This window comes from Gigantopelta aegis, chromosome 6 (genome assembly GCF_016097555.1).
Source record: "Gigantopelta aegis isolate Gae_Host chromosome 6, Gae_host_genome, whole genome shotgun sequence".
Lineage (NCBI taxonomy): Eukaryota > Metazoa > Mollusca > Gastropoda > Neomphalida > Peltospiridae > Gigantopelta > Gigantopelta aegis.
In genome coordinates, this window is record NC_054704.1 from 13,029,409 (window position 1) to 13,053,987 (window position 24,579).

Sequence of the window (24,579 nt, forward strand, 5' to 3'; positions counted from 1 at the left end):
TGTTTTGTATTGCCTTCCTTCGTTTTGATTAACAAAAACTGTTTTGTAATGTGGTTATAATAATCATCTTGAGAGAAATCAATATGGTTAGATTTGTGCATATATCGAAATGTCATTTAGTGTACAATTAACGTCAAACCTTTCGATTTACTGTAAATCCTGAAATTAATGCGATCATAATATTAATGTGAAAAATGTGAGTTCATGTTATTTGCATGAATAATAGGACACATTTATTTTTATGTTTTGTCTATATGATGGACGTTATTAAAAAACAACAAAGATTAAAATTCTAATATATTTATAAAACACAAGTGGGAAAACAATTCATCCTAGGCGAGACTAATAGTTCAGCAAGATGCCAGCTGCATGTGACGATTGCAGGGACTTTGGCCACCCAGTCCAGAGTGTGGATGGGGTTTAGCAGGCTAATCCTTAGGTTGACCATTTCTGAGTTTTTACTATTCAAGTTTGCTGTAACTTTGTCTTTGAAATCACCGTTCAGTTGTAATGGTACATATATACTGATGTTTAGCCAGATTTAGGAAACCATATTTAAGTAAATTATTGCTGCAAAAATATGCTTTGAGCTGATCTCACCAAAAACAATAGGGACTAAACAGGTTAACTGATGTGTACTCGGACATGTTAGTGAGTTGATCTTATTGAAGATGATGTAACTCCGATTTAACCGAAAAGTACACAGACGTGTGTTGTTAAGAGTAATATTTCATAGGGAGGCCACTCTCATTAATTTCATGTTGCATTTTAGTTTGCCCACCGTCACTTTCATTAATTTCAGGATCTACAGTATTTCATTAGCTGGGTGAATGCTCGGTAATCTAGTGGTGTTGGGGTGTGAAATAGTTGTGGTTGAGCACTTGCCTAGAGTGTGATGGATAGGCCAGTAGAAATTGGGGTGGGTAGGTTTGGCAGCCGAAAATGTATACTACTCAAAAGAATTTAAGGGTCAAAAATTTATAACCAAATAAATTTCAGAGTGTATTAGATTGATGATGTAAACTACACCAATTTTTTTATTTATTGTTCCATATTTAAAAAACCCCACAAATAAACGTCACTGTATACAAGAAAGTCACATGACATGCTGTCAAAGTTGAAGGTTGTCAAACATGGATTTTACACATTAGAACATTCGTTTAATAGTGTGTGAATCCACCCCTGGCGCGAATACACTCGACACATCGTTGCCTCATGCTGTTGATCAGACGTCTGAAGAACTCTTGGGGAATGGCCTGCCACTCTGCCATAAGAAGTTGACCCAGATCATGAAGGTTGGCCGGAGGGGCATGGTTATCCCGAACTCTCCTGCCTAATTCGTCCCAGGCGTTGCTCTATTGGCGCCAAGTCAGGCGAATATGCTGGCCAATCCATCCTGGCGATACCTTGTTGTCTGAGAAAGTCCGTTACCACCCTGGCGCGGTGGGGTCTGGCATTGTCATCCTGCAGAACTGCCCCGCCGCCAATCTGCTGAAGGCCTGGGAGAACCAACGGCCAGATAATCTCATTCAGATAGCGGATACCATTCAGATTGCCATCCACCACATAGAGGGGGGTCCTGTGGTGGATAGAGATGCCGCCCCACACCATGACGCTGCCACCACCGAACTGGTGACGTTGTCTAACGTTAACGTCAGCGAAGCGCTCCCCAGGACGTCTGTAGACACGAACCCGACCGTCGTTGAACTGGAGACTAAACCTGGACTCATCAGTGAACATCACCCCACTGAACACGTTGCCACCGCAGATGAAGCGTGCACCAGTGACGTCTGGCCGTTCTGTGACGTGGTAGGAGTGGTGGTCGAACAGCCTGGCGACGGCAGCGTAGATTATTGGCTCTCAGACGATTGCGTATGGTTTGATCAGACACTCGAGTTCCAGTCGCAGTCCGCAGATTGTCACGTAATCGGCGTGCAGTGGTTGTGCGTTGACGTAGAGCCATATTGGTGATGTAGCGGTCCTCTCTATTTGTAGTGCTTCGGGGTCTTCCCGAACGTGGACGATTTTGAACAGAATTCGTTGCTTGGTACTGTTGCCACAGTCGGCCAACGACACTCTGACTGACACCAAGTCTCAGAGCAACATTTCTTTGCGTATTGCCATCCTGAAGCCAAGCAATAGCCCTTCCTCGATCTTCGATAGTCCGTTGAAGTCGTACCATTGTCGAATTTGGAGTGTGCACCGTACACGAACGCAAGCTCCAATTATACGGAAATTCGGCATTGGGAACATGGAATACACGTGCAAAGCGTGCAAATGAAGCACTTTGTGAAAAAGCAAGTTATGGGCACTTAGCAGACCTTTCACTTTCGCCTTAATTTACGTGCAAATGTAAGCATGTTTTCGCCATTAGAACTAGTCGACAGTATCAATGACTGGATTATAATTCATTTATGGGTTGCTTAGACCCACTTCCATGAAAATGGAACAATACCATGCGTGACATTATGGTCTAGCTAATATAATTGACATTCAGAAAATAATGTCGAAAATATCGTCTGACCCTTAAATTCTTTTGAGTAGTATATGTTTTTCTGAACTACTCTGCCCTCCATCCCAACTTCAGATAATAGTCTGATAGGTTGCAAGATCAAATGCACTTGAGATGTTTTCTGCTGGTTACAATCAGTGCCTCATGTATGTATATAAGTGAAGAATATGTATTTTCAACATTCACAATATTATAATTTTTACAGGCACTCAAGTCCCATTCTTCTTTTTGGTATCCCACATACTTTCAGCATAGACCCTACATAAAAGAAAAGGAAAGATTGTATAAAGAATAATGTTATTGACATTTTTGTTTGGTTTAAAACCGTACGGTCTTAAATCTCTTGATGCAGGTATTGGATCCAGGGGAAGGATGATGGGAGTCTGAATCCCAACCTACATGTTTCGATTATGCCCCGAAAATCCATTCTGTACAAATGGATAGTTTATTTGTGTGCCTAATGAAGATGTTGGCATCTTTATCAGTTTTTGGAATGACCAATATACTAGTTGTGGGACTGATTCTACAACACCAAAAGAAAACAAACAAGCTTCAACTACATAACACTTATATAATTCATCATATGACAAACAATAATGGCCTTTGAACAACTGGTCTCCAAGGTCTTAGGTCAAAGCCAACCATTTCATCCAGCAGAGCTGTTCGTTTTCAAAGTGATGAACACCGAAATCCGATTGAAGGTTTTTAAAAATAATAAATACATATGCATGTATATGCAGACCTTGTCTTTTAAGGTATGCGAATGCGATTGCGCTCGTACAGCGCACATAATTTCAATCTGGCGAGTGTGAAAAATAACACACTTAAAATAATTGTGTATATCTACTGATTGCCACCATTTACTTTATGAAAGACCTATTTAATAATACCAGAAAAAAAGTGACATGAACGATAGCGTCCATGCAAGCTTTTAATATATGACTTTGCTATACAAATTGGAAAACACTGGTTTAATAGACATCTTCGAAGACGTACCAATCTGATCAAAACTCCTTTGCCTATTCAATTTATTATTAATTCGAAACAGTCCACTTTTGATAAAGCTAACTCATTTATACTGTTCATATAGTAATGAAAAAAGGAATTGAATTAAATAGTGGCTTCTGTAGCCTACACAAATGAACTGTTGGCCTAAAAAGCTTACGTCATGAGGTCCCGAAAATGGCAAGCGTGTAACGTTCTAGTTTCTTTAAAAAAGAAATGAAATATAGACGAAGACAATTCAAAAGTAGACTGATAATAAAAAGCAGGGAAATAAATGATAACAGGTATGTAGGAATAGGCCTAGGTCTCGTTTACAAAAAAAGTATTGTTTTTACGTCTATTATTTTTCTCTTCTTTTTTTTTCTCTTTAAAATAAAATAAAATAAAACTTCATTTAAATATTTGTATTTCAACCGAGGTTAATGAATGTACATCTCTTATTTATATATGTATATATGTACACAATATAGTAACTAATCAATGATCATAGCTGACTATTTAATTTTTGTTTGTTTCAATACGTTTGTTGGAAAATCACAGACCATGTGACTGGAACATGATTTGATGCGCAGTACTCTGTGGCATATTGACCAATCAGATCTATCGGGGTCAGATTATTTTTACTCTTGGAACTCTGGCTGCAAGCACATGCTGGTCTACTTGTCAACTTGTTACGCCACATTTTTGATGGTGTCTAAAATTATGATTGTTTTTAGATTATCTTTATTATGGCATCCCATCTTTAGAATAAATCCTTTGTAAAGACCGATTTTGTCGGAGTATTTTTTTATCAATAACACTGGGACTGTTCTAGATCAATAACGTAACGGTGACAACATATGTCGTAGCCGTTCGTAACTGGTAGTGGTAGGTCAAATGATGTGTTACAAACTGATGAGGGAGGGAGACTGGTTACATAATTGTTGAATTAAAAATACCACGTGAATGTCAATGCCCCAACCATCACTATCAATTCAACTAACTGTAGGCCTACGTTAAACGAGTTATTTAAAAAAATGTGATCACAACACCCCTAGAAAATGTTAGAAGAGTGGCAAATTGATCACCTTGTCATGAAATTTTTAATATGTTTTATTTGAAACTTCATGCGACTGCTCGTCCAGCACCATTTCAGGACTGATCTTCAGCTCACCGTGATTTGCTCATGGCGAAGACTTCCATTGGTACGTTTCAAAATTATAGTTCCTCTTAGGTGATTTCCTGAACATTTTGATTAGTTTAACTATCATTTTAGTAATCACGGTAAACAGTTTAATGTTTAATTTAGAAACTGACAGTAAAATCTTCTGGTGTTGCAGATAGATTTCTCTCTTCTTAGTGGAGTACCTTCACCTTGTTTCTTTCTTCTCTGAAAAAAACTGGAAAACAAATACAAGATTTTATGACAATGAATTTTCCCCAAAACTGGAACAGCAATAAATAAATACCATTTAGGAAGTATAAAAACAAAAAAACTTAAAGGTAGAGAGAGTAAACTCAAACAAGAGATTTATGTGTTGGAAAGATGCATACCCAGACCACCAACACATACTGACACTTTAACAAATAAAAAACGCGTAATTTTAGAGTTAATAAAAAAACATGATTATTCCTGCTAACTGGGGGCAGTCATTTTGTTTTGTTTTGTTTTTGTGACGTCTGGTGGTATAGCTTGGGGTGAAGTGACGTCAGCTCCATCCATCTGCTCTATGCACAGTGTAAACAAACACTCTAATTTACGACAAGGCACTTCGCTTTCATCAACCTGACTTGTAAATCAACATAAATGACTTGATAGTATAATAAACTATTTAACTAAATATATTTCAATTTGCATAATATAACGAAATGGAGTTATAGTATTTTTTTTTTTTAAAAAATCCAAAGAAAAAATGCATATTATTAGGCCTATTGGTAGGATACGTTCGAGCAAAAACGACCACTCACAATACCCAAGTGATAATTTTCTTTTCTCTGGGACTAAGTAATTGGTCAGTTTTGTGATTTTAGATGGGAAAGTCTACTTAATCAAGGGTTTTACATAATTACTTACAGTAATAAAGCTGGTAAAGTCCATTACGATTTGAGGTTATCACACAATACCCTGTGATCTTAATAAAAGAGGCACATCTTTTTAGTGTGTCTAGACACAGTGTCTAGGGACCGTCTAAATATACACCTGCCAATCAAGAACCACAGGTACAGGCCACGGACAGAAAAGACCAATTAACTAAGAAAACACTCCGATTATTATTTCAGTACGTGGGTTAATTTATGTACAAACCATAATACAGTTATTTCAACACTGAAAATGGTGGTTTATTTTGTATTAAACATAAATATATAATTGTTGCTGGCTTACTGGGATGACTATTATTACAGAACATTGCGATGCATCCGCAAAAATCAGGTATGTTTTGTTTCTTCAGTTCGAAGACTAATTCCTGATGTGACATGTTAGGTATTATGTAACCACCAGCTCGCCAGAGGGCGTATTCACTGGGATGATACAAAATGGCAGCGCCCGTTATATATAATAGCCGTCACATTTAACCATTTTATTAATTAACTGTACGATTATACTTGTTGATATTAAGCAATAATGTGTATTATATATTGTTGAATATGCATACCAGGTCAAATGCCTTGATTGTCCCTTCCTTTAAAGTTTGTTTTGTTTAACGACACCACTAGAGCACACTGATTAATCATCAGCTATTGGATGTCAAATATTTGGTAATTCTGACACATAGTCATCATGGGAAACCCGCTACATTTTTCCTAACGCAGAAAGGGATCTTTTATATGCACTTTCCCACAGACAGGAATGCATATACCATGGCCTTTGACAAGTTGTGGTGCACTGGTTGGAACAAGAAAAAAACCCCAATCAGCTGAATGGATCCACTGAGGTGGTTGAATCCTTTGAAGCAAGCACCTCAAGCGAGTACTCAATTGACAGCTAAATCCTGCCCCAAAAAACTAAACAAAAATAAAATAAAATATTTCAGATTAAAAATATGAAATCTGAACAAAAATTTATTTCATTTCCTAAACTGTTTACAAGAAAGAAAAGACTAAATATCTTTCATTTTGTAATGCCATATATTCATGCATTTCCAAATGCTGGTATTTAATGTAATATTTCAATATAAATGTTTAATGCAAACAACACCACCACTAAAATTCAGTTCATCTACCTTTGCAATGTTTGCCATTGCTGGACCGAATTTGTCCAATTTGATGAGATGATCACCAATCCACTTTGGTAACTTGGATCCAACATTCTGACGATTGTAACGTCGATCTAGAAGCAAAATTGTAGCATAATCATCCTTGTGGCGTATTGCCCTTCCTGTATAAATAAACGAAAAAATTAAAATAAAACATGTTTCACACAATGCATTGTCATCTTTTAAAAACAAAAAAATACTCTGTATTAAAAGTTTATATAAATAATAATAATAAAAACTGTTTAGCATATATTAATTCTAGAATACCATATTTTGCACAAAAATCTTGTTTTCTCTCTTATTATGCACAATTATTTATTATTTAAAAGAAGGAAAAAAAACCTGAAACCAATCTTTCTGAGAGTACTGCTGAAGCAATACATGTTCTCAATGAATTTTTGTATCAAGGGCCATAACTCAGTAATCACTATAAAAGTCCAAACTTTATCTATAACAGTGGGCATAAATGGGCAACCCTAGGGAGACACCACAGCATCGTAGAGGTCTAAAATTAACGAGCTACTCTCGATTCACTAATATCAAAACCTATATTAGCTCGGTCATTTACCTTTCGACCGACCGTTCAAAATTGCGCCAAATTCCCTCAATCAAAATTGCGCACCCTTTTCTCTTTGGCATTTAACTGCTGCATTCAAATTCCATAGCAAAACCACCAAGCAAGAGAGCACCAGCAGCCCGACCATGGTCGGTAGCAGACGGAGGTCATCCCTCCTACCCCCCTCCCCCCACCTTTCCTGTCCTGGACAGAGAAACCGGTTGAGGTCGGTGCCTGTGCCCAAGATAGGCGTGTGCTACAACAGCTTGCTCTGAATGTGCATGTTAAACAATCCTTCCTCCTCCTCTTATTACAGTACGAATTGAACAGTTTAGGCCCTTTTAAGGGCCCTATGGCCAACCTAGGGAGACACTTCAGTGCCATCTAGGTCCCCTTAACGAGCTACTCTTGGCGTACTAATTTCCAAAACTATATGTAGCTTCCTTCTTTACTATTTCAGCGGAAACTATATGTGGGACAGACAAATAGACATATGAAGCCTATAGTCTCCCTCCAGCTGAGGAGTGAAAAACATAAAAATAGTCATAAAATGAAAAATCAAAGCTTGGAAAGATGTATCCACTCCAGTGCCATGTTTTAAAGTTCAATACAATATTAGTTTGTCATAGACTTCCTAATTGTTTATTATTATTATTCAGGCCTGTAGCCCATGGGGGGGGGTCGGTCGACTCCCCCACTGGTGACTTCCTAATTGTTTATTATTATTATTTTTGTTTTTTTTCCAAATGCACAGCTATTTTGATCAGTCGTAACTAGAAAGTGACAACATATCATTTAATAGAAGTTATTATTACCCATATGGTTAAAAATATCTTGGTACATATCGAAGTGATACGTCCCACCATACAGGAATGTCAACCAAATGAGTTGAGTGATATAAATAACATTGATTAAAAAAATATCCTTACTAATTTGTAGTTTGTAATTATTTTTATGTAGGTTATAACAAAAACATGTTTTCAACTTTTGGTGTGAAGAAAAATTCATGCGTAATATAATATTTTATTATGCATGAATTTTTCTTCATATCAAAAGTTGAAAACATGTTTTTGTTATAATCTTTATAAAAAATAATTACAAATCGTGCGAGCTCCATGATAAAGTTTTTCTGATTACAAATGACACTATTGCTGATAAAATGTCACAAATACCTATAGACTGGTTGACAGCTTTCATACACAAGTTCTCATAGTGAACTTGTCCTGGAAGTCTATTTGCACTGTCTCTTGGCTAAATCAAAATAGAAATGAAAAAGAATCAGTGTAAACATAATGCTTTAAAAATACTTTTAAAATGTTTACATAATTAGCTAACTGATTAAGCTTGTTTATTTGGGTTTTATTTAAAATTTTGTTTGTTGACAATACATTATACAACTAATGTGAGAAAACTATTTTTGGATCCTTTAATATGTTATTTCAGTGATTTGTTTTAATATGTATTAAGTAAAGTTTATGTAAATTACAGAATTTAATGTAGTCTACACTAAGTGGCATCATGAGAAATTATTTTTTTAACTATAGTTTTTATTATATGTTTTCATTAATTCATTTCATTTCAACTTATTTCCGTGCTTATTAAGGATCAAACACACTATCCTGGTCACACACCTCAGCTATCTGGACTGTCTGTCCAAGATAGTGGGTTAGTTATTAGTGGTTAGTGAGAGAGAAGAGGGTATAGTGGTCTTACACCTACCCAATGAATCGTTAAAACTAGCTCTGGGTGGGAGCCGGTACTGGGTTGCGAACCCAGTACCTACCAGCCTTATGTCCAATGGCTTAACCACGACACCACTGGTGTTGGTTATGTGTTTTCAACTGAAACACTTATGTACTATTACAGGTACATACTGATGCTTGTGAAAAATGTCAATGACTGTGAATGTCATTATTATTGTTTTTAAAATATGTTTCTTTTACTCTGAAAAACATTGACTCACAAAATTAGCATTCAGGTAGTCCATCTTTTCCTTCAGTTCTGGAGACTTGATATTCGGATATGGAAGACCAACCATGATGACACACCTAATGAAATGAGCACATTCACTGAATTAAAGCTATCTTTGCCATGTCTACCTCAGTCAACCCTATGGCATATTTCCCATTCCAACCACTATTATTATGTTTTGTTTTCATAAAGTTAACATATGAAAAGGAGACCAAAGAGTTATTTCTTGTTCCAACTAGTATATCTATAAACAAAGACAATATAAAATGTTTTATTTAATGATGCACTCAACACATTGTATTTACGGTTATATGGCATCAGACATATGCAATCTAATTAAAATTAGCTCCACTATTACATGTGGATCTAACACCAGCCAGTTGGAGCTCATGTCCACCAATCAAAACCTTACTTGCAGAATCCTGCCAGTGATTTAAAAATAATTTGAAAACATTCTGAATTATCCTGAGGGTATACGACATGTTTCGTGTGAATTACGAATGCCTTAAAACATGTTTTATTTTATAAAATAAATAATTTGTAATGTAAAACTGAAGACTGAATTAGTGTTTTTTTTATATAAATAATGTAAAATTGAAGACTGATAACCCACCCCGTACGTATTGGTATGGTTCGCTGTACTGCAGCCACTAAAATAGACTCGCCCGATATTTTTAGAATTTGTATGCTCCTAAATAACGTTATAAAAGGCGAAGTGTGATTGGTCAATATTTAAATTATTATTTATAGACGAAATGTTACCTGGACATTGAGGACTACGCAGTGTTGTTAGCAATCCGATTAAAATTAGTTCTACTGGTCTAAATAAGGCATTCGTAATTCACATGAAACATATCGTATACCCTCAGGATAATTCGGAATGTTTTCAAATTATTTTTAAATCACTGGCAGGATTCTGCAAGTAAGGTTTTGATTGGTGGACATGAGCTCCAACTGGCTGGTGTTAGATCCACATGCAATAGTGGAGCTAATTTTAATTAGATTGCAGACATATGGTTATGGAACACACAGATATTGAGAGAGGAAACCCGCTGTCACCACTTCATGGGCTACTCTTTTCGATTAGCAACAAGGGATCTTTTATATGCACCATCCCACAGACAGGATAGTACATACCATGGCCTTTGTTACACCAGTGGAACGAGAAATTAATGTAAAATTACTCCCCCACTCCATTGGTAAATCCCTTGAATCTTTTTTCATTTCAGTCAATGCTTCTCTAAATAGATGTTAATTTATACTGATCCACCCACTTCCAGTGGAAGGTGTGATGGCTTATTTCCTAACACAGGGGTTTAACCATTACAACCAGTAGTATATAATGTCAATTCATTGTAATTCACCCACTCCCACTGGAAGATGTGACAGCTTATGTCCTGCTATTACAACCAGTGCTTCTCTAAATAGATGTATTAATGTAAAGTGACTTCCCCACTCCATCAGTCAACCTGCTAGTTTAATTCCCATTCAAGCCATTGCTTCTATAAAAAGAAGATAATGAAAAGTCTTGGTCATCAACTTGCCTTCCAAGGTCATCAGAAAAATTGATCCCTTCACTCATCTTCCCTCCAACAACAGACAGCAGGATAGCACCGGTCAGGGTGCTGCCAGGCCACGACTTGCATTTCTTAACAAATAAACAACAAATGAAAGACAATCAAATGTTAATATCATAAGTTTTATCTTTTAAGAGACTTTAACACAATTAATTGGTTAAATTCACCAAAATCATTTAAATAATTTAAAACAAACGTAATGTAATAAATCTCATACAGATAATAAAAATGAAAATTGTTAAGATTTTTTAAACAGGATTACTATTAATATTTAATCAAAGATATTCCTTGTATTCCTAACTTAGTTTCCAACATCCAAAGTATTTTTATAGGGGAAACAGTGTGTGTGTCTGTCAAACATTTAAAGTTTTAAAATGCAAAAACATTTAAAGCTGAATTATTTGATTATATTATTTCGACCAGCATTAAGATTAATGTAATAAAATAAAAGCACCGGCCTAATAGTAAAATGTCATATTTTACACCTTTTCTTACCTGAATGCACTGAGAATATTCAATCAAAACCTGGTCTAGTTGTGTAGTCTTCTTTGGTTCACGAAATACCTAAATCAAATTAATTATCAACAATTTTACAGTTGTTTACATACCGGTATTAATTATTATGGTTAGTAACTAGCTCATAAACTCTTTTCAGAATGAGTCTACTGCTGATGTTAAAATTAAAAAATTGAATGGATTTGTAATGTACCGTAAAACAGATTGTACATACACATAAGGACATATTAATTTTGATTATTTCTTCTGGTCATGAAAACCCCCACAACATACATGTATTTAGCTACAAAGTTTGAGACCAATTTCGCCAGTGATAAAAAAGTCTGACCATATTAAATCCTATAGTGTTCAAGAAGGATGTATACTAAATCAAATATGAGGGCCTCAAAAATATAAACAGTTTGTTTTGTTTAACAACGCTACCAGAGCACATTGATTTATTAATTATTGGCTATTGGATTTCAAACATTTTTGAAATGTAGTTTTAGAGAAAACCTGCTACATTATTTCATTAGCAGCATAGGATCCTTTAAAAACAGTTTTCCAGACAGGACAGGACAGTACATACTACAGACAGGACAGTACATACTACTGTCAGGACAGTACATACTACAGACAGGACAGGACAGTACATACTACAGACAGGACAGGACAGTACATACTACAGACAGGACAGTACATACTACAGACAGGACAGTACATACTACAGACAGGACAGGACAGTACATACTACAGACAGGACAGTACATACTACAGACAGGACAGTACATACTACTGTCAGGACAGTACATACTACAGACCGGACAGGACAGTACATACTACAGACAGGACAGTACATACTACAGACAGGACAGTACATACTACTGTCAGGACAGTACATACTACTGTCAGGACAGTACATACTACTGTCAGGACAGTACATACTACTGTCAGGACAGTACATACTACAGACAGGACAGGACAGTACATACTACAGACAGGACAGTACATACTACTGTCTTTGATATACCAGTCATTGGGTTAGGATGGAAAAACCCAATCAGAGGTGATTTGATCCTATGACACAAGCACCAGGAATGAATGAATGAATGTTTTAGTTTAGGATGATCTCAACACATTTTAATTCAGTTGTATGGCATCCGAAATATGATTAACAAACATAGAAATAATGTGATAGTAAAACCACTGCCACCACGCAATGGGCTACTCTTTCTGATTAGCAGCAAGGGATATTTTATATGCAACAACCCACAAACGACCTTTGTTACACCAGTCAAATGGGCCCACCAATAGCAGGGTTTCTGCTAGAGGCTAAAACAGGTATGGTGCCATACCCATATATTTTTTTAAGTTAACCTTTTAACAAAATTAATTACTCTTATCCCTAACTCTAAACTTCACCCATTTTCTTTCGGCGGGAGGCCCCCATACCCCCTGTTGACAGCGGTTGCATTCTATTTCACAGCGCTATACCCACAAATTTCTTTTTGGCATAAACACTGACTAGGGATCAATCCTAGACTGACCGAACATCAGGCAAGTGTTTTACCACTGGGCTACGTTCCACCCTCAAATACCAGAGGTGTGCACTCTACTGACTGAGCTAGATTCTGCTCCATGTGAGGGCGGCTCTGGCACTCACCAAATTCACCAACTGCAAATTTTGAAAGCAGTTGGCAAATTTTATTTTCATTTGGCGAAATAATTTTATGTAATAACTGACATTTTATTTTAGAAAATAACTGTTCATTTTTGAAGTTTAATGAACAATTTGGCAAAATATTTAGCTCACCCAGAGCAAGCCCTGGACCAGCCTATTAATAATTGTTTGTCTTCCTCTGGGCTGACACTTCCATACACACCTTCTTTTTAGCAGACAGTCGGTTAAGAAACCCAGTCTTTTCCCAATGTGCATACACTTTTCCTTCATATTCGTAGGATGGGAAGAAACAAACGACTCCACCAGGAACAAGATTGTTGATATTAGCAATTAGTCGACCAAGTTCATCAAGCTGAAAGAGAGAGAAAGAGTACCTTTTTTTACATGTCCATATACCACTACGGTTTCGAACACGCCTAAAGCTGAAATGGAACAACTTAAAATCAATGTCATGTCATAAAAAAAGTATACATTTAAAAAACAAACATTCTGAGAAAACTGCTAAAGAAATATTAGTACACGTCCCCTTTTGGATCAAAGTTTAAAAAATGGGTACATTGTCATGAAAATCAAACTTGATCTGTAAAAATACATCATAAAGCAATACACAAAATTTCACCTCAATATCTTGAGGTATTGTGGAAAAAAAATCCGGAAAACAATATATGGGACAGATGGACGGACAGAAACTACAAACTCTAAAGAATTAAACTATTCAAACAAGAATGAGTTAAAAGTTTGCTTTGTTTAAATGCACCACTAGAGCACAATGATTTATGAATCATTGGCTAATGGATGTTAAACATTTGGTAAATATGAGATACATTTTTCCATTTGCAGCAAGTAATCTTTTCTATAAAAGACTAATATAAAAAACAAAACAAATTCAGAAGAGTATAATTTCAGCCACGTTTTACTGATCTAGGACAGGGCTGAGTTTGAAAACTTAATGCAAAGCTAGATGCAAAAGTTAGACTATCCTGAGTGTACTGCCATTATACTAATAAGATTTGTTTGTTTGTTTTGTTTAACAACACCACTAGAGCACACTGATTTATTAATCATCGGCTATTGGATGTCAAACATATGATTATTTTGACAGTCATGGAGAGGAAACCCGCTAAATTTTTCCATTAGTAGCAAGAGATCTTTTATATGCACCATCCAACACAGGATAGCACATACCACGGCCTTTGATATACCAGTCGCACTGGATGGAACGAGAAATAGCCCAGTGGGCCCACCAACGTGGATCGCTCCTAAACTGACCGTGCATCAGGCGCTAGCTTTACCACAGGGCTACATCCCAACCCCTTATACTAATAAAATCTTATAAAACTAAAATTTAATTCTAAATATAATTTCTTATTTAGAATATCAGTGTCTGTATATTCAATGTTTTTCTGGTCATCCTAATGTTTATAAGTTGTCCAAAGTGAATTTGGTCTCCCAATCATTTATATCTTAGGAAAATGAAAGTTTACCTAGTACAAAACCAGGATGATCAGAAACATATTTAATACGCTGCCCTCGGTGGTGTCGTGGTTAATCCATCGGACTACAGGCTGGTAGGTACAGGGTTCGCAGCCCGGTACCGGCTCCAACTCAGAGCGAGTTCTTAAGGGCTCAATGGGTAGGTGTAAGGCCACTACACCCTCTTCTTTCTCACTAACCACTAACTAACAACTACCCCACTGTCCTGGACAGACAGCACAGATAGCTAAGGTGTGTGCCCAGGACAGCGTGCTTGAACCTTAATTGGATATAAGTATGAAAATAAATTGAAATGAAATGAAATATACTGCCACTGATATTTCATGTAGAAAAATTAATTTAATATGTAATTTAATCATTAAAATATCTCTGTTAGTGAGTCCCTTTAATAGTGTTGCCACCACTACCACAGGAACAAGGGGCTGAATGTAGCCTAGTTGTAAATGTTTGCCTGATGTGCAGTTGGTTCTGGGATTGACCCTTGTCAGTGGGCCCATTTTTTGCCAGGAAGTGCACCATGTCTTGGTACCTTCTATCCTGTCTGTGGGATGATGCATATAAAAGATATCTTGCTACTAATGAAAAAATGTAATGGGTTTCCTCTCTAAGACTATTTCAGTAATTACTAAATGTTTGACATCCAATAACCGATGATTAACAAATTAAAGTGCTTTAGTGATATCATTAAACAAAACAAACTTAAATGTTAACCACATGAAAAGAAACATCTATTTAATAAATGTGAGACAAATCTGTTGAATTCAAGATCAATATGTCCATAAAAATTCTTACTTCCAAAATTAACACATCTTGCTAATTTATTATTAACAAAAAAGTACATTCGCTCAGGTTCAAAATAAGTTGAGTAAGTCCATGCAAAAAAATATATTGCTGCACTTTTAAACTAGACTGTTTGGGATCGATCCCCATTGGTGGCCCATTGGGCTATTTCTTGCTCCAGCCAGTGCACCACGACTGGTATATCAAAGTCCGTGGTATGTACTACCGTCTGTGGGAGTGTGCGTATAAAAGATCCCTTGCTGCTAATCGAAGAGAGTAGCCCATGAAGTGGTGACAGCGGGTTTCCTTTCTCAATATCTGTGTGGTCCTTAACCATATGTCTGACACCACATAACTGTAAATAAAACGTGTTGAGTGCGTCGTTAAATAAAACATTTCTTTCTTTCTTTCTTTTAAACTAGACCGGTACCACATACTTTAACATTACTATTTCAAACTGTTAAATCAATAGAAGGCCTCAGATCACAGTTATCTTGTGTAAAATGGGTGTACTCCGGCCAGGTTTAGTGGGTGTGTTTGTTTAAACCAATGTCCTGGGAGAAAGAGCTGGACAACAGGGGTTGTCCTTTTCAGGGTATGTTTCCCCCAGGCAGGCAAAGGTACATACAAAAATCCATGGGCCTGCTGATACTAATAAAAATGTTACAGCCACTAACGCTATATAGAAACATATAGCGTAATTAATTGTGGTCTGTGGCCAGGAAGATTCATTCATCTATTACTATTAGGTTATTTCTTGTTACATCTGCCTACCCACTTCTGCTTTAAAGTAAACCTGTAATTAATTTGAACTGAAAAAAGATTTCTATTTCAGATTATAACATCAACAAGCCCCATTCATCTAAGTGGGACTTTTGCTATATTTGTAAACCTGGGAGTGTTTCTGTGTCAAAAGAACAGCCCAAGTTTCCCCGAATGGACTGGTCCACTGACCAAAGAGTACACTGACTGCCACTCTAGTACAACTGACTGGGACAGAGTGCACCTTAGCCAATCAGACAAGTGCACATGGCAGCCTGGAACACCATCAGGAGTGGGTTAGTCTGGGACGCGGCACATAACTAGGTGACACCGACATCAATCCTCTTATTAAATCATGATTCATCGATGGCTGCGATAAACAGGACAAAAGCTTTCTGCAGCACATTTCTATAGGGTTGTTTTTTTTATAAATAAAAATACATAAAAAATATTCATTGAAAATTAAAAATAACATAACAGCCATATTCATTGAAAATTAAAAATAACATAACAGCCGACTGACTCACAATTAATATAGTTGGTTAGCTAGTCAGGTGAAAAAACTTTTAAATTTTTAAAATATTTTTTTATATAGAACAGCAAAACATACAAATGTAATTATTATTTGCAATAAAAAAAAACAAAAAAAACAATTATACCTTTATTTAATTAGTAGCCCAGTGTTAAAGCGCTCGCTTGATGTGTGATCGGTTTGGGTTCTATCACCCATTGGGCTATTTTTCGTTGCAGCCAGTGCACCACAACTGGTATATCAAAGGCTGTGGTATGTGATATTCTGTCTGTGGGATGGTGCATATAAAAAAAGACCCCTTGCTACTAATGGAAAAATGTAGCGGGTTTCCTCTCAAAGACTATATGTCAAATATTACCAAATGTTTTGACATCCAATAGCCGATGATTAATAAATCAATGTGTTCTAGTGGTGTCGTTAAACAAAACAAACTTTAACTTAATTGGTAAAATGATATATCTAAAAATATATAGTGCATGCATATGAAATAACAAGCACAATTTTATCACATTTCAATCAAAGGCCATTGTATGTGCTGTCCTGTCTGTCTGAAATTGCATATAAAAGATCTCTTGCTGCTAATGAAAAAATATAGCTTTCCTTTAAGACTATAAGGGCGGGACGTAGCCCAGTGGTACAGCACATGCTCGATGCGCGGTCGGTGTGGGATCGATCCCCGTCAGTAGGCCCATTGGGCTATTTCTTGTTTGAGCCAGTGTACCACGACTGGTATATCAAAGACCGTGGTATGAGCTACTCTGTCTGTGGGATGATGCATATAAAAGATCCCTTGCTGCTTATCGAAAAGAGTAGCCCATGAAGTGGCGACAGCAGGTTTCCTCTGTGTGGTCCTTAACCATATGTCTGACGCGATATAACCGTAAATAAAATGTGCTGAGTGCATTTCTTTCCTTTCTTCCTTTAAGACTATATGTCAGAGTTTGATATCCAATAGCTGATGACTAATAATGTGCATCATTAAAGGAATGCTTGCGCAAGGCTTTTGGCCTGGTATGCATATTCAACAATATATAATGCACAATATTGCTTAATATCAAGAAGTATTATATTATATTTAATTAATAAAATGGTTAAATGTGACGACTATTATATATAACGGGTGAAACCATTTTGTACCATCCCAGTAAATATGCTCTCTGGTAAGCTGGTGGTTATGTAATATTTAACATGTCACACCAGGAATTAATCTTAGAACTGAAGAAAGAAGCATATCTGATTTTTGCACAATGTTCTGTTATAGTAAGCCAACAGCAATAAGTTTATATTATTTTACAATACAAAATAAACCACCATTGTCAAAGTGTCAAAATAACTGTATCATGTTTTGTCCATGCAATAACCTACATACTGAAATGATAAATGGAGTGTTTCCTTAGTTAATTGGTCTATACCCGGTACTTTCAGTTGCCTCCACCTCTGATTCCTGATTAGCAGGTGTATATTTTGTAGGTAGACAAGCCATTAATTACCTCCGTCTAGACATGACATTACCTACAGGCAGTATTTTTTAAACATCACAGGGTATTGGGATATACCTGCCACCCCTAAAATGGTAATGGATGTTATTAGATAGCATGCTTTATTACTGTAAATCATTCTCTAAAACTCTTGATTAAGTACTGTCTCATCTAAAATCACAGAACTGACCAATTACATAGTCCCAAAGAAAAGAACATTATCACTTGGCTATCGTGAGTGGTCATTTTTGCTCCAACGTACCCTACCAATAGGCCTAGTAGTATGCATTTTTTCTTTGGATTTTTTAAGAGAGAAAAATACTATAACTCCATTTCATTCTATTAATGCAAACTGAAATATATTTAGTTAAATAGTTTATTATATTTTCAAGTCATTTTTGTTGTTTTACAAGTCAGGTTGATGAAAGCGAAGCACCTTGTCATAAATGACTGCGTTTGTTTACACTGCACATACAGGAGTTGGTAGGAGCTAACATCACTTCGCCCCAAGCTAGAGTACCGGACGCAATGAAAACAAAAGAAAATGGCTGCCCCCAGTTAGCAGGAATAATCAGGGTTTTTTAAAATTAATTCTAAACTTACACGTTTTTCATTTCTTAAAGTGTAAGTATGTGTTGGTGGTCCGGGTATGCATCTTTCCAACACTTAAGGCTAATAATTTGAGTTTACTTCCACTTAAGTGACAGATCCTAATTTTTAAACACTACAATGTGTTTTTCACTATTAGAGCTTTTTTGGATTACTGAGTTTGTTTAGAACATACCTTTCCATACATCTGGAGTATTTCTAATGCCACAAAATGCATTTTTCATATTTAAAAAAATGCACATACCTCTGAAAAGTAACAGTTATGGAGACAAGCCTAGTCAATTTTTTAAATTTTATTTCCCCGTTTTAACATTACCCTACTGTACCCACCTTACCCACTCTCCCATCTCTGCCACTTAAACCCACCTTCCAATCTCTGCCATCTTACCCACCCTCCAACCTCTGCCACCTTACCCACCCTCCAATCTCTGCCACCTTACCCACCCCCCAACCTCTGTCACCTTACCCACCCTCCAATCTCGACCACCTTACCAACCCTCCATTAGCTGCCACCTTACCCACCCTCCCATCTCTGCCACCTTACCCACCCTCCAATCTCTGCTACCGTACCCACCCTCCAACCTGTCACCTTACCCACCCTCCAATCTCGACCACCTTACCAATCCTCCAATAGCTGCCACCTTACCCACCCTCCCACCAAACCCACCCTCCAATCTCGACCTCCTTACCCACCCTCCCACCTCTGCCACCTTACCCACCCTCCCATTCCTGCCACCGAACCCACCCTCCCATCTCTGCCACCGAACCCACCTCTGCCACCTTACCCAACCTCCAATGTTTACCCCTCCTCGTCCACTCTTCAACTGATGCCACCTCTTACCAATACTCTACCACCGACACACCCTATCTCTGCCTTTCTCAGTCAGGACAACACATGCCATTACCATTGATATACATGTACCAGTCATGGGATTCTGTCTGTTGGATGGTGCATATAAAAATTCATTAGTACTAACAGGAGAATGTAGCAGTTTCCTCTCTATGACTATATGTTAAAGTTACCAAATAATTGCCAATGATAAAAAATTAATGTGCTCTAGTGGTGTCATTAAACAAAACAAACTTTTAACACCAGTCATGGGGCACTGGTTGGGATGGGAAAAACCCAACCAGTTAATGGGTCCACTGAGGTGGTTAGATCCTACGTTCTACTCCAGCACCTCATTTGAGCACTCTGTGGACCAGCTAGATCCCACTCCTTTATTTCAGTCCTGATGTAGAGTGATTATTTTCTCCTATTTGTTCATGTCACCTGACTGGGTTCAACCTACTTCCGACCATTCACCCACATACACAAATCAAATATAGCCATTTGTAAATATGTGCTGCCAGCCTCCCAATCCAGAATTGTTACGGAACATTCCATTAGAGGCTTCGGACCATATCGCAAAAAATGAACAATCAGCATACACAATTTCAAGTAACATTTCTCATTATTACAAATAAATATTTTTTTTTTTTTTACAAAAAAATATGTTTTTGGTGCTACTATTATAAGTATTTATATATATATTTTTTTTTATTAAGCTGCCAGTACTCCCTTCAAATCTACAATAGACTAGTCCGGATGACTTCTGGCTTATTACTGGGTTAGGTGCTTCAAAAACAATCTGTACTAATACAAGGTGTTGGTATGTATAAGGAAACTCATTATCATAAAATACTGGGGAAAAATGATATCAGAGGAAAATAGAACAGTCCGCCAATAGGGGTAGTCACCTATTAAATGGACACACAATAGACTTGCTCAAAGAACTACAGATCAGTGTGACCTAAAGGAACAAACACTTCAACAAATCAATATTGTGTTAATTGTGATACTGTGAGTCACTAGAGGGAAGGAATGTGATACTGGAAGATAAAGTTAGTTTGTTTTGTTTAGTGACACCACTAAAGCACAATGACTAATTAATCATAGACTACTGGATGTTAAAGGGGCGGGACATAGTCTAGTGGTAAAGCACTTGTTTGATGCACAGTCAGTCTAGGATCGATCCCCGTTGGTGGGCCAAACAGGCTATTTGTCATTCCAGCTAGTGCACCATGATTGGTATATCAAAGGCTGTGGTATGTGCAATCCTATCTGTAGGATAGTACATGGAAAAATGTAGCGGGTTTCCTTTCTAAGACTATATATTAAGATTACCAAATAGCTGATAATTAATAAATCAATATGCTCTAGTGGTGCTGTTAAACAAAACAAACTTTAACTGGATATCAAACATATAGTAATTCTGATACATAGCTTTTACAAGAAACCTGCGACATTTTTCCATTAGCAGCAAGGGATCTTTTATATACACTGCTACTCAAAAAAGAGTAGCCCATGAAGTGGCAACACCGGGTTTCCTCCCTCAATATCTGTGTGGTCCTTAACCATATGTCCGACGCCATATAACCCTAAATAAAATGTGTTGAGTGCATTGTTAAATAAACCATTTCCGTCCATTTCCTTTCCTGTCTTTCCCATGGGACTAAGTAAAATGTCTGGTTTTAGGAATATCCAGTTTAGAGAGGTTCTGTTTTGTACTGATATTTAAAAAGTGCCCATGAAAAAATGTCTGGTTTTGAGGGAATTCCGGTTTACAGAGGGTCCAATTTGGAGGAATTTCACTGTATACACTTTCCCATAGACAGGACAGCACATACCAGAACCTTTATTCACTTCTTTCATGCACTTTCCTTTGTTTGAGACCCAACAACAAATACACATGTATATTCTTTTTGGTGAGGTGTTGTGTCATTAATATTCCAGTCATTGGGCACTGACTGGAATGGGAAAAACACCAATCAGAAAATGGGTCCACTGAATGGATTCGATCTTTTGACCCAAGCACCTCAGGCGAGTGTTCTACTGACTGAGCTAGATCCCTCCTAATACTGGAAAATCACAAGATTGCTTACTGCAAAGAATGTTTACATTGGAACAATGTCTGAAATCACAGTCACTAGCAGCCAGTGATCTTCTTCAGGTCACACACAAACGTTATTTTCACAGAAAAAGGTACAACGATTGTAATGTTGTAACACAACAGACTTTAAAATATAATCAAAGTATTTCATTTAAAATTTGGAAACACATAACTTTTGGCTGGCTATGCCATTCCCAAGCTGCTTTCGGGCACCTGCTATTATCCGACTTCCGGTAGTAGTTTCTACATAATAATACTAATAGTTTCAATACCGCTTTTGACTGAAACATATTACAAAACTATAACTTGAAATGGGTTTGCATGACAAAAAAAAAAAAAGCTTGCTACATTTTAATACCGTGGTTGTTTAACTTGTTTCGATAACTGTGTAACAGGCTTGCTGAAGCTCGCCTGTTGCACCATTATCTAAACATCGCCAAATAAACACGATATTAAAACGTAGTAACCTGATATTCTACATGTCCCCTCTGGGACAAAAAAATATATTCAACTTGTTTTTGCTCATTAGGCCATAATAAAATGAATTCTAGATTTTTATCACCAAGGATAAAGGCTCACCCAAGTTTTTTTATTGACCCAAAAAAATTTGTTTTGTTATTTAACGTGCAATATTTTCAATGTCTTGAAAATATTAAATAAAAAATAAAATTTCATCCTCTGAGGCATAAAATAAAATAAAAAAACAGAAGAAAATTTAACATTATTTTATTATAGCCTTATATTATGGTCTTATTAGATACATTTTGAAATAACTTAACGTAAGATAAATGTTATCTAATAGCCACTCATGTAATATCCTGGAACTGTTGTTTCCTGTCAGTGCATTCCACAGTTTGTCAGCCTAACCTAACTGATGTCAAGGAACTGGGTTTCACGCCAGAAATATATCGAATTAATTAACCCACCTCCCTGTTTAAACAAGTCAATGGCCAATATAGAGAGGCACTCTCTTCAGCTCACAACAGATCAATAATTATTATTTATTCTAATTCAACATCGGACTATCCCATGACAAGTAATGAACAAACTGTCTCCCCAGTCAGCCAGTTGAGTCTATTGTTGCACTCTTAATCTTTGAGCCTAACAAGTAAATAAGGCCTGAGAAAAACAAACATAACACAAACAACTCTATTGATGGAAATGTCAAAGTAGGTTAATGTAACAAGTTTAAGGGGTCACTGGTTGCAGGATGACACTGATCAGTAAATGGGATGCAAATAAGATGCTGCTCAGTAGTAGGTTTTTTGCTTGGAGTAAAAAACTCCAACTGAAAACCAGAACTACATGTATGTCAAAAATAATTTTATGTTCAGAATTTTTTTTTGGAAGTTTTAAAAATTAAGGGGGAAAAAAGAAGAAAAAAAGAAAGCAATTTTATTTATTCTTTACAAAATATATAACTTAATTTTTACACTCTTATTACATACTAGTACATGTCTATCATAAAAAAAAAAAAACCCAAACAAAGTCTTAAGGGAAGGGGAAAAAAAGAAAATAAAAGAAAAAAGAGTGGGGAGAAGAAATAATGGAATTAATTAATTTTACCAAGATGTGGATATGCAGTTCTGGTAAGAAGGAAATGTTTTATTTAATGACACTCTCAACACATTTTATTTATGGTTATATGGTGTCAGACCACACAGATATTGAGAGAGGAAACCCACTGTCGCCACTTCATGGGCTACTCTTTTCAATTAGCAAGGGATCTTTTATATGCACCATCCCACAGGCAGAATAGTACATACCACAGCATTTGTTAAACCAGCTGTGGGACACTGGCTGGAACGAGAAGTAGCCCAATGGGTCCACTGACGGGGATCGATCCCAGACCGACCATGCATCAAGCCAACACTTTACCACTGGGCTACGTGCCACCCCCAGTTGTAAGCCCCCAATATGTATTTTTTTCATTCATTCATTCCCAATCTCAATCCATCCCACTAACTAGCTCATTGTAGTTTGGAGATCAGTGCAAATTCTTTCACTCTAGTATTCATAATTATTTCTACTTTTAAGAAATTAATTGTTCAAAATAATAATACAGGAAAGTAATTTTATAAATTTTAAAACAATTCTTCAAATGTACAAATCAAGTTTCATTAATCTAGGACTTGTAGTTTGTGAGAAATGGAGCTAACTGAAAAAAAGACCCATCATCATTAGCTATTGGATGTCAAACATTGGGTAATTTTGACATATAGTCTTAGAGAGGAAACCCACCGCATTTTTCCATTAGTAGCAAGGGATCTTTTATATCCACAGACAGGATAGCACATATCATGACCTTTGATCCACCAAATGAAAAAACTAAACAAAAAACCCATTGATCTTATTTAAAAAGTATTATAATTAAAAAATAATAATAAATAAAGTTTAATTTGTTTAACATGCATTGAGATTCATCTATAAACAAAGTTTCACTGATCTGTGAGTAATGGTGCCAAATATAAAAACTGAACATTGAGCTAAAGGCGACAGTTATATCCGTTACTACAAATATCTTTACCGTCGACTTAAAATAATAAAAATAATAAACTGAATAAGGTTGAGTTTCTGCCAGAGAGTACAGAGGATAATGTTATGTACCATAAAATTGTGGAAATTAATGGAATTATTTTTATAACTTTCAGATAGATTATAGTAAGAGAACTGCTGTTTAAAATGTATTAAAGCACATGGAATACAGTGTCTCAAAACGTCTCAAACCCATAACCATCTAATACTCCTGGGCACTTATGGTCTGTTTTCTTTTTATTACGTACCCTCAAATTACCGCCTCCTGTCTTGGAATTGGTCACTGGCAAAGTCAGAGGCCAAGTCCGGGGTGGGCGTTCCTGAACCTTCGGGATATGGGCACGTTAAAAGAGTTCCCACTTCCAGCTGAAATTACTTTCGGGCACTGTAAGGAATATTTGTTTAAGACCTCAACAATTTTAAATT

The 24,579-nt window shown here is 36.6% G+C and overlaps 1 protein-coding gene across 1 annotated transcript in view; it reads right to left on the bottom strand.

Moving 5' to 3' along the window:
- Window positions 1–3,069: 3,069 nt before the first annotated feature.
- LOC121374377 (ATP-dependent DNA helicase DDX11-like) overlaps window positions 3,070–24,579 on the bottom strand; it is a 48,688-nt gene continuing 27,178 nt past the window's right edge. Inside the window, exons 11-17 of the mRNA XM_041501478.1 lie at window positions 13,233–13,382; window positions 11,350–11,418; window positions 10,822–10,925; window positions 9,270–9,354; window positions 8,479–8,557; window positions 6,718–6,872; window positions 3,070–4,896 (exon numbers count right to left, since the gene is read on the bottom strand). Of these exons, the coding sequence (XP_041357412.1) occupies window positions 4,867–4,896; window positions 6,718–6,872; window positions 8,479–8,557; window positions 9,270–9,354; window positions 10,822–10,925; window positions 11,350–11,418; window positions 13,233–13,382 (672 nt within the window). The 3' untranslated portion in view covers window positions 3,070–4,866. The remainder of the gene's footprint in view (window positions 4,897–6,717; window positions 6,873–8,478; window positions 8,558–9,269; window positions 9,355–10,821; window positions 10,926–11,349; window positions 11,419–13,232; window positions 13,383–24,579) is intronic.